General features: G+C 42.9%; 2 protein-coding genes across 2 annotated transcripts; one reads left to right on the plus strand and one right to left on the minus strand.

Moving 5' to 3' along the window:
* Positions 1-872: 872 nt before the first annotated feature.
* Positions 873-3,684, minus strand: LOC104236664 (receptor-like protein 46). Its single transcript, XM_009790645.2, has one exon. The coding sequence runs from the start codon at positions 3,568-3,570 to the stop codon at positions 1,114-1,116; it is 2,457 nt and encodes an 818-aa protein (XP_009788947.1). The 5' UTR covers positions 3,571-3,684; the 3' UTR covers positions 873-1,113.
* An 11,286-nt stretch (positions 3,685-14,970) lies between these two features.
* LOC138881972 (uncharacterized) lies at positions 14,971-15,498 on the plus strand. The gene has a single exon (XM_070162271.1). The coding sequence runs from the start codon at positions 14,971-14,973 to the stop codon at positions 15,496-15,498; it is 528 nt and encodes a 175-aa protein (XP_070018372.1).
* Positions 15,499-20,742: the final 5,244 nt, after the last annotated feature.

Here is a 20,742-nt window from a genome sequence, read left to right on the forward strand (position 1 = left end):
ATGTAGTCTTTACGACAATCATGTTTAGGGGAGATTATTCTCTCAAATATTTTATTTTCTCTTTTATATCTTTTATATTATTGATGGATCATATGTAGGTCGATTGACCAAATCAAAATAAATTATTATGCCTAGTTTAGTATATTTTTCTTTGTTGCATTTGTAATAGCCCAACCCGCTAGTGATATTGTCCGCTCTGGGCCTAGGCCCTCACTCTTGTGTTTTGCCGATGTGGGGCTCAGTCTATAGTCTGGGGTGTTACATACACCCCCTCTTATGGACTCAGCATCCTTGCTGAGGTTTGCCCCACCGCATGGGATTTGCCTAGACTCAGCATTGAGGTTTGCCCCGCCTAACCGGGATTTGCCTAAACTCAGTTGAACTCTGACCCACCATCGGCAAGGCTGACACAAGAGTGACTCTAATACCATCTGTAACAGCCCAGCCCGCTAGTGATATTGTCCGCTCTGGGCCTAGGCCCTCACGGGTTTAAAACGCATCACTAGGGTCTAAGGCTTGTTAACTTATATACCAAGCATCCCTCTTATGGTTTGCCGATGTGGGACTCTGTCTATAGTCTGGGGTGTTACAGCATTATTAGCTTCCGCATGCACTATATTGTTTCGATCCCAATACTTGTCGTGGCATATCATTCCTTTCTTTTCCAGTTGAGATTTTACGACTCTTCCATTTTTGTAAGCAGTTAGAAGGATACTTAGGATAATTAAACATAGTGGTAGACATAAGCCTTGCTTCAGTAGACACACATACTAGAACTATATTAGGAAAAGAAGAAGGCAATTTTACTGACCTGGGTAGGCCGTTAAAATCTTAGTGGGTTAGCAGGTTTTTTGGTTTCGAATTAGCAGTCAGTCTATTGTTTTTAGTACTCAAATGCAACCTCATAGCCATCTCAAGGTACCCCCCAAAAGGAAAAAGAGTGTAGTCTCATAATGGAAATATTTATTAGTAAAATTATGCAGGAAAGGTTCCACTGCAGCTGTGTAAGAGAACTGAGGCAATTACTCTTCTCGTCATTATCTATACTATCCTAATTCTATGCTGCTTCTTGATCTGCACTATGTATCTTCAAGAATTTAAAGTGCAATTGCTTCAGTTCCAAGCGCGCCTTCTTAGGAGGCTACGCTGTTGTGTAAGCTTCTTGGGGGTGAAAAGTCCAGTAAGAAATATGACTAGAATTGATACAAGGAAACCAAATGGGAATCCTACCCACATTGCTTCCCATGCAAACCATGGCTCTTTGCTCTCATTCTCTGGTTCCATTGCTTGTGGTGACTTGTTTTCAGGACAGTGCAGTTGAATTTGGAAGCCACAAAGACCACCACTATTATTAGCATAATAAGTTGGATCATCCATTGTATCCATTTGGCCACCAACTGGGATTTTACCCTTTAGATGGTTATTGCTGACATCCAGAGTAGTGAGTTGTTGAAGCTTTGTAAAGGATTGAGGTATTGGACCAGAGAGACTGTTGTGAGACAAATCTAAACTCTCAAGATTCTCTAAATTCCCAACAGTTGCTGGAATTTTTCCTTTAAGGCCATTGTAAGAGATGTTAAGCATCTTTAGTCCTCTAAGTTTGCCTATAGAAGATGGTATTTCACCAGAAAGATGGTTTTTTGACAAGTCCAGCCAAGAGTAGATGTCGATGCTGGCACTCGATGACAGACCTTGTACTGACCTCTTCCAGTTCACTATCAGGTCAGTGTATTCAATTGAGAAGGTGAAAACGAATGATATTGATGAGAACGTACTTGGCGTTTCAATCATTCCAACTAGATTTCCGACCTCTGAAGGGATGCTTCCAGTGAAACTGTTGTGTGACAAGTCAAGTATTTGAAGCTTACTTAAGTTGGAAATGCTACAAGGAACTGAACCTTGTAGGAAATTATTCCTCAAATTCAAGCTTCTAAGTGTGGACATTTCTGAGATAAAATTTGGGAATTCTCCTGTAATTCTGTTGTCATGAAGATCAAGATGCTCAAGCATGTAAAAATTGGTCAGGTTCCTCTTCAAACTCCCTGAAAAATTGTTTCCCCCTAAGGCTAAAATCCTGGTTTCTTGTGAAAAGGTTAGAGGAACATCACCAGAGAAGTCATTAAAGGATAAGTCAACATATGCAACAAAAGAAGTTGGATCAAAAAATGGAATTGTGCCAGAAAGTCTGTTCTTTGACAAGTCCAACAGTAACAAACGATAAATATTGGTGATGGAGCTCGGAATTTTTCCAGAGAAACTGTTCTCAGCCAATATGAGAATCATAATCGCGGTAGCATTACCCATGTTTTCTGGGAGCTCCCCCGAAAACCTGTTTCTTGAAAGGTCAAGAAGAGATAGACTTCTGGAATGGAAGAGACTAGGAAGGAGAGAACCTGTGAGATTGTTATCTGACAGAATAATAGTTCCAAGTTCCATTTCTGCAAGCCACTGAGGGAAAGTTCCGACGAGCTTGTTGTCACTCAAATCCAAGTAATCAATACTTCTTTGTGAAGAAATCCATTCTGGTATCAGTCCTACAACGTCGCAAGACTGAAGGGACAGTCCAGACAACATGCATTGAGGCACTATCTTGGCATTGTTGTTCCATTTCAATGCATTTTTTCCAAGAAACAGATTTTTCAGAGCCTTCATTTGGAATAACCAAGATGGAATCTCCCCAGTAAGCATATTGTTATCCAATTTAAGAGTCTCCAATTTGGTCATGTTCTTTATTGAACTTGGAATGACACCAGTCAGCTTGTTCTTGCTCAAGGCCAAAGTAGAGAGATTTGACAAGCTCCCCATCTCAGTTGGAATCTGCTGCGAAAATAGATTTTCCCTTAAATCCAACACTCGCAATCCCTTCAAGTTCAATATAGAAAGTGGGAATCCACCAGAAAAGTGGTTGTTTCTGAGGGACAATTCTTGAATCTTGCTGAGGTTTCCAATCTCCACGGGAATGTTTCCACCAAGAAAGTTGTCATCAAGCTTCAATGTTCTCAACTTTTGAAGAAATCCTACTTCAGGAACCAAAACACCAGTAAGCAAATTCTCACTCAAGTCTAGATATTGGAGGTGCCTTAAGTGAAAAACTTGTGGAGGAATAGAGCCAGTAAAGTTATTCTGCATCAAGTCAAGATGAACTAAGTTTCCAAGACTGGCGATCCCTTCACCCGGTATTTGGCCTTTTATGTGATTTGAGGACAAGATAAGCATCATCAAAGATTTTATTCCGAAAAGGGGTGCCAAAACAGAAGAAGTGACCGCAACAGGTTCAAGAGATTGAAGAGAAACAAGGGAATCCAGATAGAGAGCAATGACAGCTTTAGAATTTGATTTAGAGTCACAAATGACTCTATCCCAAGTACAACAATCGGAGGTGGAATTCCAGTCCACTAGTGCAAAGCTGAAGAAAGCATCTGAAGAAGATGAATTAACAGCAGCAGCATTCTTGAGGAATGCAGATTTAAACTTGAGAAGGGCTTGTTTTTGATCAATTGGACAGCAAAAAGCAGCTCTAAAGAAACTGAGAAATCCCAGTGAAAGAAGCAGTAGGCATGGTTTAGTCATGGTTGGTTTGAATACTCTTTGAAATATTCTTTGTACTAAGGCATTAATGAGCACAATCTGGTTTTATAGAAAGATGATTTTGCCCATACTAATTGAGTCAATGGATTGTGTACGGCAATCACAAATCAGTTGCCTTTCTAGTTGATTAGAATGGGCGTCAAGTCATTGTAGTGGTTAGGTGAAGTCAAATGAATTAAGTATTACAGTGACAAATCGTTCTTTGTGGTTTGACTATAGGGGTGGTAGCTAGTGATTGTAGTGATTAAAGTCAATTTGCACTAGTGTTTTTGGTCTGAAAATAGAATATAAACAAGTGAAGATCGTTTGGCTTGCTTTTGGTGAGCAATTTTTACTGGTATTCACTCAGCATTGGAATATTCCATGGAAGTTAGAAAAGTTTACATCATTCTAATATTTTGGGTATTTTTAATGAGCCAAGAAGTGTCAGTTAAGTCAGTTGTAATGTGTATATGGCGAATCCGGGGACCCAATTTCCCCGTCATAGGGTCGTCTCGCGGTCATGCTCCTCGAAGTTCGAAGCCAAGGTCGAGACTCACCCTCGGGGGTCGTCAGGTATCGGTCCGGAGGGCATCGCGTTCCAACGGCTATAACAGGCTATAGCAGGCGAGAGGGGAGTTCCCAAGGTACATGGCCTAATCTGACGGGGCTGGCCTATCCGGGGCCTATTTCAAGATGTCACGTCCAGCCATCCTATCTCCATGCCTTTACAGTTAACACATTTTGTACTATGACAGATTTCCCTCCTATATAAAGGGGATCCCCATCACTTTGTAGAGCTCTCGGATGATGTTGCTCCAACTATTCTCCACAAGATCAATAATATCTCTCTCTTTCCTCTCTCTAACTTACTCGTTCTTACTAGCTCGAGGCCCCTCTTAGCATTCATTGCCTTCATACTTGTTCTTCATTTATTGCTTGATATTGGCCATAAAGAACCTTCTTTAATTATATTCTAACTGTTATCCCCTCCCCGGTTACCCCAGATAGTCGAGTTCGAGCCTAACATCGATCCCGAGGCTCTTCATCGACCAATCTGAGGCTCGGGTAGCAAGCCCCTCGGTTTGATTACTGCTCCGTTTTAGCTTGCATCTCATCGTTAAACTTCATATTCTTAGCATCAACTTCTCTAACAACTAGCATAAAATAGATCACATATTTTTAGAATCCCATTTACAAATTTAATTGTTGTTACCATTTTCACGGTAAACAGTTTGGCGCCCACCGTGGGGCTAAAAATAATAGTGATTATTTTCTTGTTGGTTTCATTACAAAAACGCAAGTTATCTTTCACACTTTTTCTGGTCCTAGATCTTCGATTTCAGGACGGAGCGCCTAGCTCGGCGAGTAAAATGGGAAACTAGAACCTTGAAAACAACAAGGAGAAGGACACGACTGTCCTAGAGGACGGTACACCACCGGATTCAACCTGGATGGAAGTGAAGGTTCTCCAACATGACGTCCACATGATTATTGGGGGAACCAACATTCCCGAAGGACCCATGTTCAAACGAACGAGAACGTCTGCTACGGAAGAAGGACTGACCCAAAACCGCATACCCGAAGATACCCTCGTATTCAGCGAGGATGACCTCGAGGCTATGATGGAGCCGCACAACGACGCGCTAGTGATCTCGTTTCTTTTAAACAACACCAGGATAAAGCGCATGCTCATGGATCCAGGCAGCTCGGCCAACATAATCAGATCAGAAGTAGTAGAACATCTGGGGCTGCTCAATCAAGTCATTCCCGTCCCTCGAATTCTCCACGGCTTCAACATGACCAGCGAAATAACGAAAGGAGAGATCACCCTCCCGATCAACACGTCTGGCGCAATCTAGAACACCGAGTTCCAGGTCATCAACGCCGATATGAGGTACAATGCCTTACTCGACAGGCCTTGGATACGGCAGTGCCCTCAACCTTGCACCAGGTGATAAGGTTTCCCACGAGGGATGGCATCACGACCATACATGGAGAACAGCGGGCGGCGAAAGAAATGTTCGCGATCCACCATGAGGCGCCAACCCCCACATGCCCAGTCTTGGACGAGGAGGGAAGCGTACAGAACCTCGAAGATGACGAGGAAGATTTCTTCGCTCCCTGAACCTTCGTCGCCCCCGAGGAATCGGATGCGACCAAATCAACTGTCGAAAAGCTGGAGCATACCGTTTTGATCGAGCACCTCCCAGATCGTAAGGTATACCTGGGAACGAGGTTGACCCCCAAACTCAGGATAGGGTTTATTCAATTTCTTAGTAACAATATCGACTGTTTCGCCTGGTCTCACCTAGATATGACAGGAATTCCGTCGGAAATAATCTCCCACAGGCTGAGCGTTGATCCCAAATTCAAACCCGTATAGCAAAAGAGAAGACCGCAGTCCGAGGTAAAACATGCCTTCATCAAAGAGGAGGTAGCGAAACTTCTTAAAATCGGATCCATTAGGGAGGTAAAGTATCCCGAATGGCTGGCTAACGTAGTAGTAGTGCCAAAAAAGGGGAACAAGCTAAGAATGTGCATAGATTATATAGATTTGAATAAAGCATGCCCCAAAGATTCCTTCTTGTTGCCTAATATCGATCGTCTAATTGATGCTACGACCGACCACGAGACCCTCACTTTTCTCGATGCCTACTCGGGGTATAATCAAATCCAGATGCACCCTAAGGACAGGGAAAAGACCTCGTTCATCACAAAGTATGGTATATATTGCTCTAACGTAATGCTCTTTGGGCTAAAAAATGCAAGAACAACATACCAGTGCCTAATTAATAAAATGTTCGAGCATCAAGTAGGTAAATCAATGGAAGTATATATTGATGATATGCTAGTCAAATCCCTGCACACAGAAGACCATTTGACCCGTTTGCAGGAAACTTTCAACATCCTCAGAAGCTACAACATGAAGCTCAACCTCAAGAAGTGTGCCTTCGAAGTAGGTTCGGGCAAATTCCTGGGCTTCATGGTGTCAAACAGGGGGATCGAGATCAATCCCGACAAAATAAAAGCCATCGAAGAGATCATGGTAGTGAACAATGTAAAAGCCGTCCAACGGCTGACAGGGCGGATAATGGCCTTAGGCAGATTCATATCAAGGTCATCAGACAAAAGCCACCATTTCTTCTCCCTACTCAAAAGAAAGAGCAAATTTGAATGGACTCCAGAATGCCAACACGCCCTAGAAGAACTGAAACGATACCTGACTAGCCCGCCTTTACCGCACACACCCAAGGAGGATGAAACGCTGTACCTATACCTGGCCGTGTCTGAAATAGCGATAAATAGCATACTGTTTTGAGAGGAGCAAGGTACATAATTTCCTGTTTATTATGTAAGCCGAACCTTGGGGGATGCCGAAACCCGGTATCCCCATCTGGAAAAATTGGCTCTCGCATTGATAAGCGCCTCGCGCAAGCTGAAGCCTTACTTTTAGTGTCACCATATCTGCATTCTATCAACTTATCCCCTCCGGAGCATACTGCATAAACCTGAGTTATTGGGTCAATCAGCCAAATGGGCCATTGAACTCGGAGGGTATGATATCGAGTATCAACCTCGAACGACCATCAAGTCCCAAATCCTGGTGGACTTCGTGGCCGATTTCTCGCCATCCCTCGTGCCCGAGGTAGAGAAGGAGCTTTTATTGAAATCGGTCACGTCCTCTAGGGTATGAACCCTGTTCACAGATGGTGCCATAAACATAAGAGGATTCAGGATCGGTATAGTTATAAAGCCGCCCGTTAGTAGCATAATCAGAAAATCCATAAAAATCGCAAAACTAACTAACAATGAAGCCAAGTATGAGGCTATGATTGCAGGTTTAGAATTGGCCAAAAGTTTGGGGGCCGAGACTATCGAGGCAAAATGTGATTCGCTCCTCGTAGTAAGCCAAATGAATGGAAGCTACGAAGCCCGAGAGGACAAGATGCAGAGGTACTTGGACAAAATCCAAATCATATTACGTCACTTCAATGAATGGACCTTAGTCCATGTACCCCGAGAGCAGAACTGCGAGGCCGATGCCCTCGCAAATCTGGGATCTTCTGCTGAAGAAGAAGACCTGCTCCCCGGAGCTGTCGTCCAATTGTTCAAATCTGTGGTCGAGGAAGGTCATGCGGAGATTAACTCCACCAGCCTGACATGGGACTAGAGAAACAAATTTATCATTTATCTAAAGGACGGGAGGCTGCCTGCAGATCCAAAAGAATCGAGGGCCCTGCGAACCAAAGCAGCCCGGTTCTCGCTCGATGAAAATGAGACTCTGTACAGGAGAACTTTCGATGGCCCCCTGGCGGTATGCTTGGGACCGGGCGACACAGATTATGTGCTCCGAGAGATCCACGAGGGCACCTGCGAAAATCATTTCGGGACCGACTCTTTAGTCTGAAAGGTGATCAGAGCGAGCTACTATTAGGACAGCATGGAAAAGAGGCCAGAGAATTCGTCCAAAAATGCGACAAATGCTAGAGGTTCGCTCCCATGATCCACCAGCCCGATGAGCAACTACATTCCATTTTATCACTGTGGCCATTCATGAAATGGGGAATGGACATCGTCGGCCCTTTGTCGACGGCACCAGGTAAGCCTAGATTCATTCTGTTTATGACTGATTACTTTTCAAAATGGGTGGAAGCGCAGACCTTCGAGAAAATAAGAAAGAAGGAAGTCATCAATTTTATATGGGATCACATCGTATGCCGGTTCGGAATCCCATCCGAAATAACATGCGATAACGGGAGGCAGTTCATCGGGAACAAGGTAACACAGTTCCTTGAAGACAACAAAATCAAGAGAATCCTGTCAACGCCTTACCACCCGTGTGCAAACGGCCAGGCCAAATCTACGAATAAAACCATCATTCAGAACTTGAAAAAGAAACTGGAGAGCACCAAAGGAAAATGGAGAGAAACGCTTCCCTAGGTGCTATGGGCATATCGAACAACTTCAAAATCGAGCACCGGGGAAACACCCTTCTCTCTAGTATATGGAATCGAAGCATTGATACCAGTGGAAGTCGGGGAACCGAGCACCAGATTCCAGCACACTAATGAGGGCTCAAACAATGAGGCCATGACAACGGCCCTCGAGCTGCTCGATGAAAGATGGGAAGCCTCGCTGATTCGGATGGCTGCCCAAAAGTAGAAAATCGAAAGATACTACAATAGAAGAAAAAATCTCCAATATTTTGGGATCGGGGACTTGGTCCTAAGGAAGGTTACTCTCAACACCCGAAACCCTAATGAAGGGAAGCTGGGCCAGAATTAGGAAGGGACATATCGTGTCCTCGCGATAGTTGGCAAAGGATCATATAAGCTTGGCACCATGGAAGGCGAACAATTTCCGAGCAACTGGAATGTATTGATGCTTAAGCAGTATTACTTCTAGGGCGTCCGATCGCGAAAATCCACAAAGATCCTCGAGCAAACGTTTCACTCTTTTCCTTCAATCGAGTTTTCTTACCCCAAAATGGGTTTTTACCTGCAAGGGTTTTAACGAGGCAACGTCCACATATTTCCCTAGAAATGACAAACGAGGTTCCAATAGGAAATGATGTACTGGGACAAACGGTCGAACGAACCGTGTCCGCATGAGCCAGGCTTATGGCAACCCAATGACGTGTATTCACGTCAAGCAATCAAAGCGTATATTTCACCAAAAACATCTTGTACTCCATAAGAAAGTTCAGCATGCTCACGGTAGGGGTCCCTCCACCAAATACGTCCCGAAATACTCAGAGGCTTAGCATCAACAATTTGGCACCCGCACGATCTCAAGGTCGGAACTCCGGGATCATAAGGCCTCAACGAGGCAATTCCGAGCTCACGAGTAACGGCCTTTGAGCCTAAGCAAACTCGATGATTTGGAGACTGTCGCCAATCGCCATACGCTGGAAAACCCGAGGCCGTAAGACCCCGAGCAGGCAGACTCGGTCTATGCCAGATCTATTTTACATAACAACAAAAACTGTAAGACCTCAACATGCATGACAAACGGTAAGACCTCAACATGCATGACAAACTGTAAGACCTCAACAGGCATGACAAACTGCAAGACCTCAACAGGTATGACAAAACTGTAAAACCTCAACAGGCATGACAAAACTGTAAGACCTCAACATGCATGAAAATTTTGTAAGACCTTCCTACAGGCATAAAACTCAATCCCGAATTTTAGGCTATATGTTGTATTTGTAAGATTCCCAAAAGGGCATACCCTCGGTGTAGACGCCTAAACTATCACTCGAGATCAAAAATGGCTCCGGCCAAACACATATGACTCCGATCAAAATGGTTGCACCAACCAAACTAACGCGACTCGGGGACACCCGACTGTCACTAACAAAATCGCAGGCCAATACTTCGAAAAGAACCAGTTAAAATAGGATTCCCTCAACAGGCAAACGAGCTTTGACCATGTCATCTCCAAATCACAAACCTTTGAGCTACTCAGCCTACGAGCTAAACCTTCTAAGGTGCTCGAACATCGCCGCTAACAACTTGAAATCGAGGTTCTTCCCGAACCGACGACGGGTTAGGAAAAATCATTTCAAAAGTCCTTAACAAGAGGAAAACAAAGCCTACACATGCCCACGGGTAAAGCATAAGAGCCATTACTGCCAGCCAAATGAGCCTCAGGGCCACACACTAAAAGGTCTCAACGACCAAAAGAGTAAGAGCCACTGCCGCCAGCTGAAAAAATTGAAAACTTGAGGATTAAAAAGAGCTCGAGTCGTAACCCGATTCGGAGACCGGATCCAAAATAGTTAACTATACATGCCTAAAGGCACAACGTAAGAGCCACCGTCACCAGCTTCACGAGCCTTAGGGCCATGTACCTAAAAGGTTGCTTCGACCCAAGGCATATAAAAGCCATTTTCCATCTGCTCATGCGGGCACAAAAGATTGAGGGTCGAGTAGGCTCGACTTAAAGCCCGACTCGGAGACTCAACACAAAACAGTTTAGCAAAAGTGTAAGAGCTCTAACGGCAGTTTACACTAAAGGTCACATCGACCAGACACATGACAACTCCGGAGCCGGCCTAAACAAGCCACAGTGCCATATCGCGAGTCTAAGGTTCTTTCGCCAATTTTTGCTGAATTCAAGGCAGAAAGGGGAATAAGGGAAACAAAGCCGCAGGATTCTCTTTATACATATGCCAAAATGGAAGTACTATATACAAACAAGGAGATCGACAGGAAAAAACAACAAAGATCCTAATATATTACCGAATCGGCAGCCTCAACGGCTCCCCAAGGGTTACACCCAGGCGGTTACAAGTCCCCCGATGACCCCCTCTTAACAACATCCTCTCTCTCCAGGGATCCACCCCCATTTTTAACACCACTCGAGCTGCCTTCCAATGCGCCCCCAATGGTCTGCCTTTGGGAATCCGGCCAGGCACGATCCACAGCTCGAGGTAAAATCAGGCCAGTTCCCCCAAACGCCCTCTCAATGTAGGAATCTGCGACGATTGCTCCTCCCCCGTGCAAAGATACAAGCGCCTCGGCCTCAGATTTGATCCGAACCAATGCAACCACCAGTTCGGAATGGAGGCCCTTGTACTTGTTACTATCCTATTTCGCATCCTGGAGTTGACACTCGATCAAGGTAACTTTCCCCTGAAGGCTGTCCCTCTCTAAAGTCATCTCGCTCACGTGCCGACTTAGCTCGGAGATTTTAGCATCTCTGGCCCGAAGCTCCCCTCTCAGTAGGGTGTTCTCCTTCTCAAACTGCACAAATTAAGGCCCAAGAAGTTAAAGGCAGTTGAATCTCACAAGGGCTCAAATGATAGTAAAAACAGGGGATGAATAACCTGCTCAGTAAAATAGGCTTTCTCGCGTTCGCGGCGAATCACCTCATCCTGATACTGGGCAAGCACCTGGTTATAAAGCACTTTAGCCTAAATCCATATAAAGAGACAAGTTAGGAGAACGAAGACTGGAATAGCCTAGAGCGGCAGACAAGGTTAGCAGAAGTTACCCGCTCGCAAAGTCTGCCCATATCACCAAAAATGAATGAAGCATCGACCTCGGAACTACCCTCAAGAATGGTCGCCGACCTCTCGAATGCATCTCCGCCTTTGATTAGTACTCCTACCTCAGAAGGCTCCTCGCGAGGGACATCTTGCACTTTATGAGATGGAAGGATCTCCCCCTGAAGAGGATCGACAACAATCAACGGGTTAATAGGATCAACCAAAATCTCCGTCCCTTGTTCACCCTGGGTCCCAGATCGAGGCCCCTCTGAACTGCCTGCCAAGGGCATCCCAGCTCGAGAAGAATTCTGGCCACTTGCCAATTCGAGGGCCGTGCTCGATACTCCATCCATTGCCTTACCACCACGAAGCTGGGCCACGATAGCATCAGACTCCTGCTGGGCCACGATAGCATCAGACTCCATCCTAGATCAAGTTTATACGCTCTTCGGGGGCTGTTGAGAAGCTGCTTTCTCCCTCACCTTCAGCACGGGGATTTCCTGTTGCCTCGGAGGTCAGAGCTGCTGGGTCATCCCTGGAATCCTCCACCTTAACCCTCTTAGACTCCGATGGCCCAATAGATAGACTCCCCTACCTTTTCTTCTCCTTGCCAAGCACCAAAGCGTCCCCTCCAACGGACAGTGCCTCCCTTGTCAAAGGAATTTCCCCCAGATCTACATAAATACATAGGATAAATGCAAAGGATGGGGAAAGCTACTAACAGCAAGTTGCATCAAAATATGGGGACACAACAAGGCTCGAGGCTCACCATGGTCTTTGGCTTCCCACCGAGCTTGGGACAAATCTTGCCACGCTTGTTTGGTATACGGGCAAATCGAGTATAAATGGCCAACCTAATCCTGAAGATCCGACACCATACCTGGGTAGATTGCTACGACTGAAAAGATAAGAAAAGCAGAGTCAGACGCATAGGAAGATATAGTCAAGAAGGAGCAAAGACATCACCTTTACTTATGCCCAGCATTCCACTTCTCAGGGAACGACATATTTTCCACTGGAATCAGGTCAGACGTCCTCACTTAGATGAATCGGCTTACCCATTCCTCATCCCTGAACTCCTTGGTGTAGGCAAAAAGGGATCTCGAAGCTCGACAACATAGCTTGATTAGGCCCCACGAAGAAGCCGGGGACTATACATCTGGATCAGATGGTTCAGGGTGAAGGGCATTCCCTCTATCATGTTCGAGTAATGCCTGATCATATAAACTATGCACCAGAACGAAGGATGAACTTGACCTAGAGTTACTTGATAACTCTGGCAGAAGTCAAGAATCACGGGGTCGATCGGGGGCAAGGATGGCCCCACCAGCCCCAAGGTAAACAATTAGGTATACACACTCATAAATTCAGCTTTATGAGACGTAATATCTTCCTTTCGAGCGGGAATCTCCACGAGCACTATATCCCCCCAGCGACAGTCGGCCCTCACTCTCTCGACGTTCGTTATAGAGCTGATATACCGAGTTACAGGCTCACGACACCCTGACTTTGAGGAAGGTCTCTCGACCCTAAAATCGGAGGTCATCACAAAGGACCCTAGGATGCACTCCTCAACACGGGGGGAAGTGGCCACTTCGCCTTGAGAGAAAAATGAAGAAGATGATCCCGCAACCTCCTGGGAAGCAGACGTGGAAATTTTTGCCATCCTTAGGAGAATCTGAAGGAAGAAAAAAGGGGGTTGCGTTCCTGAAAAGGAGCTAGAACAAGGGGAAATAGACCTTACTAGGGGTTTTTTGGCATGAGATTGAGTCTATAAAGGAAGAGGGGAGTGTTTATAAAAGCACCGTGTGAACATTGAAGGAAGCCAACCGCCGCAGTCAATGCGGAAACTTGTAGGAACGACGCGCATGGTGCGTCTTGACATCTCGTAGCCGTTTACAAGAACATCAAAGGAAGCAGGAGTTCAGGATCATTTCTTATCATTTCTTGCTACTTTCACTTTAAAAAATGCGGAGACTATCTGTATACGGCGAATCCGGGGACCCGATTTCCCCGTCATAGGGTCGTCTTGCGGTCATGCTCCTCGAAACTCGAAGCCAAGGTCGAGACTCACCCTCGGGGGTTGTCAGGTATTGGTTCGGAGGGCATCGCATTCCAACGGCTATAATAGGCTATAGCAGGCGAGAGGGGAGTTCCCAAGGTACGTGGCCTAATCTGACGGGGCTGACCTATCCGGGGCCTATTTCAAGATGTCACGTCCAGCCATCCTATCTCCATGCCTTTACAGTTAACACATTTTGTACTATGACAGATTTCCCTCCTATATAAAGGGGATCCCCATCACTTTGTAGAGCTCTCGGATGATGTTGCTCTAACTATTCTCCACAAGATCAATAATATCTCTCTCTTTCCTCTCTCTAACTTACTCGCTCTTACTAGCTCGAGGCCCCTCTTAGAATTCATCGCCTTCATACTTGTTCTTCATTTATTGCTTGATATTGGCCATAAAGAGCCTTATTTAATTATATTCTAACTGTTATCCTCTCCCTGGTTAACCCCGATAGCTCAAGTTCGAGCCTAACATCGACCCCAAGGCTCTTCATCGACCATTCCGAGGCTCGGGTAGCAAGCCCCTCGGTTTGATTAATGCTCTATTTTAGCTTGCATCTTATTGTTAAACTTCATACTCTTAGCATCAACAGCTCTAACAACTAGCATAAAAATATATCATATATTTTTAGAATCCCATTTACAAATTTAATTGTTGTTACTATTTTCACGGTAGACATAATGACAGTTAGTTAGTTGTAATGGTTGTAACTTAAGTTTACTATGGTTACTAGTAGAGTTAGTTAACCACATTTAGTGGTAGAGTTAGTTTTAGTTTTAGACATATACTTCACTCTACGTATACATGTACAGATACATAAGAAATAATAGAATCTTTTGGAATATTCTCTCCACTTTCATCCTCTGCTCTGCCCACTTACTCAAGCTCATTAGGTCACCTTCCAATTAGCTAAAACTCCATGGCTGAGCTTCATGGATATCTAAATTTGACTTAGTATCAGAGCCACACAGCCATTAGTGTGGTTTTATCGTCCTCAATTTTGTCCTCTTAAAGCTAATTTGGAGGATCAACAATGGCGACTCTCGATAACACCGAATCAGAGAAATTAGGTCACAATCATCCACTTTTCCTAAACAAAAATGATAATTCAGGAGCTGTGTTGATTTCATTACAATTGCGAGGACCAAAAAACTACTCTGTGTGGAGCCGAGCAATGAGGATTGCAATCCTAGGTCAAAATAAGCTAGGGTTCATTGACGACACATGCAAACGGGAGAATTACGGTACGAATCTCATTGATCTCTAGGAGCATTGTAATGCGATTATATTGTCTTGGTTGATGAACTGTGTTTCATCGGAAATATTGAGTGCAATGGCATATTCCTCAAATGCTAGTGAGGTATGGAATGATTTGAAGGAGCGTTTTGATAAGGTGGATTGTTCTAGAAATTTTCAGATCCACAGAGTATTTGCTATTGCTAGGCAGGGCACTAGCTCAATTTCAACTTATTTCTCAAAATTGAGAGCGCTTTGGGTAGAATTTGATAGTTTGGCACCAATTCCTGGTCATGATGCTGCCAACTCTCGTGAATTTGTCCAATTTATGGAGCATCAAAAGCTTCTACAATTCCTAATAGGACTAAATGAGTCTTATGAACAAACACGTAGCCAACTCTTGATGATGATTCTTGTTCCATCTGTGAACAATGCCTACTCTATGTTAATGGAGCGTGAAAGTCAGAGGACCATGTCTAACACCTTTACCACTGTTGATAGGGGTGAGATGAAGGCGTTGATGACAACTAGGTCTGGGAATCAGCAAAGGCCAAAGAAAAATTACAATCTTCAGTGTGATATTTGCCACATGAAAGGCCATACTAAAGAAACTTGCTATAGGTAGTAGGATATCCAAAAGATAACAAAGTCAGGAAGAAGTACAATTCACATGGAACAACTAATTTTGCAGCTAAAGATGCCCCAGCAACAACAACTAGTTCTACTCCTATGGATCCCACATTCACTCCAGAACAATATTAGCAGATTTTACATCTGCTTAAAGGCAAGGAAACTGAAGTAGCAACTAATGCAACAAGAATGGATTCAGGTATTATAGTTTAACTAATGTCTAACTTGGATCAAGATGTTTGGATTGTAGATAGTGGTACCTCTAACCAACTGGTTTCAAAGCTAGAAACATTAGATAATCCAACCTCATTCCTAAAACCTAACTTATTTCATTTTCTAAATGGAGATGTGGCTGCAATTACACATAGTGGATCAACTAGTATATTCAAGAATCGGCAGATTAGTGATGTTCTTCATGTTTCCAAACATTAAGTATAACCTACTGTTAGTTTCAAAATTGACAAGAGAGCTGCAATGTTTGGTAGCTTTCTTTCCTGATATATATGTGTTTCAGGATCTCTACACTAGGAAGGTGTTGGGGATTGGTAGCGACACAAATGGACTGTACATACTAAAAGATTGCATACGTAGGAGGAAGCTTTCTACACCAACTGTACATACCACAATCATGCCTACTTCTATGCCAGTTAGTCAAGATTCAATAAAACTCGAGATATGGCACCAAAGGCTTGGTCACCTACCTATGGAGACACTTAAGAGGATTGATAAGTTCAAGAATCTCCACATTAGTAATAGAAACGGTGATTGTGCAATGTGTTCTGTTTGTCCATTAGCTAGGAAGACTCGGTTGCCATTTCCAGTTAGTACTAGTAGAGCAAAGGCACCATTTGATATTTTGCATGCTAATGTATGGGGACCTTTTAGAGTACCCACTTATGATAGCAAAAGATTTTTTCTTACAGTTGTAGATGATTTCTCTAGAATTACTTGGCTCTTCCTGATGAATTCTAAAGATGAGACTTGTTGGTTAATGAAAAGATTATTTTCTATGATCAGTACTCAGTTTGATCGTTCTGTTTAGATTCTGAGAACAAATAATGGCGCTGAATTTGTTAATTCAAATATGAAGCAGTTAATTGAGATATTAGGAATTATACATCAAACTATATGTTTTTGTACTCCGTAGCAGAATGGCATAGTGGAAAGTAGACACAGATACATCCTTGAAACAACTAGAGTTTTGAGATTTCAATCTGCAGCACCCCTAAAATTTCTGGGGTGACTGTGTTCTTACAGCAGTACACATAATAAATAGATTGCCTTCTACAGCCTTGAAAAGAAAGTCCCCTTATGAAGTGTTCTTTAACATTGCACCATCATTAGATCACCTTAGGGTCTTTGGGTGTTTATGTTATGATGTAAATGTAAGGAAACAAGACAAGTTTTCTGCGAGGGCATTGCCAACAGTGTTTATGGGATTCTCACCAACAAAAAAAGGGCTATAAATTGTATGACTTGCAATCCAAGCAATTTCTAATCAGTAGAGATGTGGTATTTAAGGAGCATGTGTTTCCTTTAAACAGATGAAGATGCTGCCTAATCCCTTAGTCCTAGTTCTTGAATTAACAAATGAGCATTTAACTTCACCTGTTTATAATGCTGTTCAGGATAATCCACCTACACCTACCAATGACTTTACGTTTAGTGATGCTGATTCACCACTAAGTCCAGAGGCACAATTTGATATTTTTGCATCACAGAATGTGGAAACTCCACAATCTCCTTCACATGTAGAGGTTGTTCAACCCATTGCAGTCAGAAAATCCCAAAGAACAACTGGTCCTCCCAGATGGATGCAAAATTATGTGACAAGTTCTTGTGCATAACTATGTCTAATTATTTGAGCTATGATGGTTTATATCCTTCATATATAAAATGTCTCACTGCACAATCAGTCATTGTTGAGCCCAAACATTACTCTAAGATAGCCAAAGATGTAAGATGGTTCACTGCTATGCAATAGGAAATTCAAGCTTTGGAAGACAACCTGACTTGGGATATAGTTGATCTGCCTAAAGGTAAAACTCCTATAGGATGCAAATGCGTATACAAAGTCAAATACAAAGCCAATGGGGAGGTAGAAAGGTTCTAGGCTAGGCTTGTAGCCAAAGGATTCAGCCGAAAGGAAGGTTTAGACTATAAGGAGACTTTTTCTCCTGTAGCTAAAATGGTGGCTGTCAAATCAGGCATAGCTGCAGCTGCTTCAGAGCATTGGCACATCTATCAGATGGATGCGCACAATGCATTCTTGTAGGGTGATCTCTTTAAAGAAGTATATATGCATCTTCCTCAAGGTTTTAGCACCAGGGGGGAGTCTAGAGCTAAGGGGTAAAAATTGAGAAAGTCACTTTATGGCCTCAAGAAAGCATCTCGGCAGTGGAACTTGAAGCTCATAGAGGCTCTCCAAGACCTGGGGTTCGTTCAAAGACATTTTGATTATTCCTTGTTTACCTAGTTTATACGAATGATCTTCTAGTGATAGGTAATAATCGGCAACTCATTCAAGCTTCTAGAGATAACCTTCAAAATAAATTCAAAATGAAAGATTTATGGGAGCTCAGATTCTTCTTAGGCATAGAATTTTCCAGAAGTAAGGCTGGAATTCTAATGAATCAACAAAAATATGCCCTTGATTTGATATTTGATTCAGGACTAGGGGGAGAAAAACCAATGACAACACCATTGGAAGTCAATTAGAAGCTCATGTCAGTGGAATTTGATGAAGCGACGAAGATCAAGGATGATGAGGATACTATACTGGCAGATGCTGAACCCTACCAAAGGCTGGTAGGAAAGTTTCTCTACCTTACCTTGACCAGACCTGATATATCCTATGTGGTTCTGGTTCTGAGCCAATTCATGCACAAACCTAAAAAGTGACACATGAGTGCAACCCTAAGAGTCATCAAATATGTGAAGAATGCTCCAGGTTTGGGATTACTAATATCCTCTATAAGCACTCATTCCTTTGTTGCTTATTGTGACTCTAACAGGGCAGCCTGCTCACAGTCCAGAAAATCAGTCACATGGTATATTGTGAAGTACGGGGGATCACTTATTTCTTGGAAATCCAAGAAACAAAGCATATTGTCAAGAAGTTCAGTAAGAGGCAGATTTTAGAAGTATGGCTTCAACAGTGGCTGAACTATCATGGCTTGTGGGTCTGTTTAATGAATTAGGCATCAATGTGGCATTGCCTATAGACCTCTTTTGCGACAGTAAAACAACTACACAGATAACTGCCAATCCAAAATTTCACGAGAGGACCAATTATATTGACATCGATTGTCATTTTATATGGGAGAAGTTGCAACAGGGTCTCATCCAAACTCATCATGTTAGTACTAAAGATCAACTTGCATATTTACTTACCAAAGGCCTTGGGAAAACACCACACTATCATCTATTGAGCAAGCTGGGAGTAGAGAATTTGTACTTACCCTCCAGCTTGAGGGGGAGTAATGAGCCAAGGCCCAAGCAGTGTCAGTTAGTTAGGTGTAATGACAATTAGTTAGTTGTAATGGTTGCAACTTAAGTTTACTATGGTTACTAGTAGAGTTAGTTAACCACATCTAGTGGTAGAGTTAGTTTTAGTTTTAGACATATACTTCACTCTACGTATACATGTACAGATACACAAGAAATAATAGAATCCTTTGGAATATTCTCTCCACCTTCATCCTCTGCTCTGTCGACTTACTCAAGCACATTAGGTCACCTTCCAATCAGTTAAAACTCCATGGCTGAGCTTCATGGATAGCTGAATTTGAAAATTGTATAGGTGTAATTTTCAAAGACCACTTGAGGTTCCAGAAACTAACATTTAGTCCCTTGAGATTTGACAAAGTGGCATATGCATCCTGTTCCGCTTGAAGTTGAAGAACATACGAACTGTGCCTATTTGTACTTGATGTTTATTTATTACTTCCTCCATTTCAATTTAGATGAAGTAGTTTGACTCGACACAGAGTTTAAGAAAAAAAAGACTTTTGAAACTTGTGGTCTTAACAGCTTAAGGAGTAAATGCTTTGTGGGGCCATGATATTTGTGTGGTTATAAAAACCTCTCAGTAAGAGTAAAATAGGTAAAATGAAAAATTTAAAGTTGAATTATTTCCAAATTTAGAAATGTATCATTTATTTTGGAACATAATAAAAAGGAAAGTATCTCATCTAATTTAAAAGAAATGAAGGGAGTACTTGTTTACCTAAAAAAATGTGAGTAACAATTAAAGATAATTTGTGGTTTTAAAGATATGTGATTTATTATAATACCAGTAGATATATAAGTAATATTAAGTTTAAGTAAGAAGAATTGATAAACAAAACTAATGTAGTTGGAGCAATGGGGACTTCGAGCTCGATTATCTCGGGGACCTCGAGATGGGATAAGAGCCAATAAAGTATGAAATAAAGCTGAAGAACAATTGTTGAGCACATTAAACAAAGAAAGAAGAGTAGAATGTTCTATTGCTGTGTATAATATGTCTTTTACAAATGATTGGGGTCCCTTTTATATAGGAGGAGAAAACCCCAATATAGTACATTCCTAATTGTAGTAAAGAATTCTATTGGTACAGGTGTATAACAACCTAGTACAGACCTGTACCATTTCGTACAAATCTTATCCTTTAATTTATGCCGCTGATCCACGTGTCCTTAAGAAATTCCTGCTCTTTCTTGAGCGTCTTCGATTGTGTTGCCCTCGATGTAGGTCGTGCCAAGCCTTCAATCAACTTCCTCGAGGTGTGTGTCCTTTAGCCGAGTCCGACCTCCTTTTCGAGTCGCCCGGACTCTGACTTGTAGCCTAATTTAAGTTTTCAAAATCGGGCTCCTTGGTTTTGACCGTATACAGATAGTCCTCGCGTTTCTTAGAATGAAATAATATGAAATGACTTGGATTCCCGAAGTCCTTAGTGATGATGTCATCCCTGTGATGCAAGCGTTCGAAGTGACCGAAATGTCTCGTTGGCCCACTTCCCCAAAAACATTGAATGCATGCCAGTATTGGTCGGCCACTACTACCGTCGAACCATCATTTCCCCTCTATAAATATGAGGCGATTTCTTCAAGTAAAGAGCTTTACTCTTTCTTCTTCCCTTTTCCATCATCATCTCTTTCTCTAATCACCCATTTCTTCCGCCTTTTCAAGCACCGGAAAAATGCCAAGCTTTTGCCGAAAACACCATACCCCTATGCACCTGTATTACTTAGCTTAT

The sequence above is a fragment of the Nicotiana sylvestris genome, chromosome 11 (genome assembly GCF_000393655.2).
Source record: "Nicotiana sylvestris chromosome 11, ASM39365v2, whole genome shotgun sequence".
Classification (NCBI taxonomy): Eukaryota; Viridiplantae; Streptophyta; class Magnoliopsida; order Solanales; family Solanaceae; genus Nicotiana; species Nicotiana sylvestris.

Bases quoted from the DNA above. Each gene is read 5' to 3' on its own strand.
- LOC104236664 (XM_009790645.2), bottom strand. From the start codon at position 3,570: ATGACTAAACCATGCCTACTGCTTCTTTCACTGGGATTTCTCAGTTTC.
- LOC138881972 (XM_070162271.1), top strand. From the start codon at position 14,971: ATGGCATATTCCTCAAATGCTAGTGAGGTATGGAATGATTTGAAGGAG.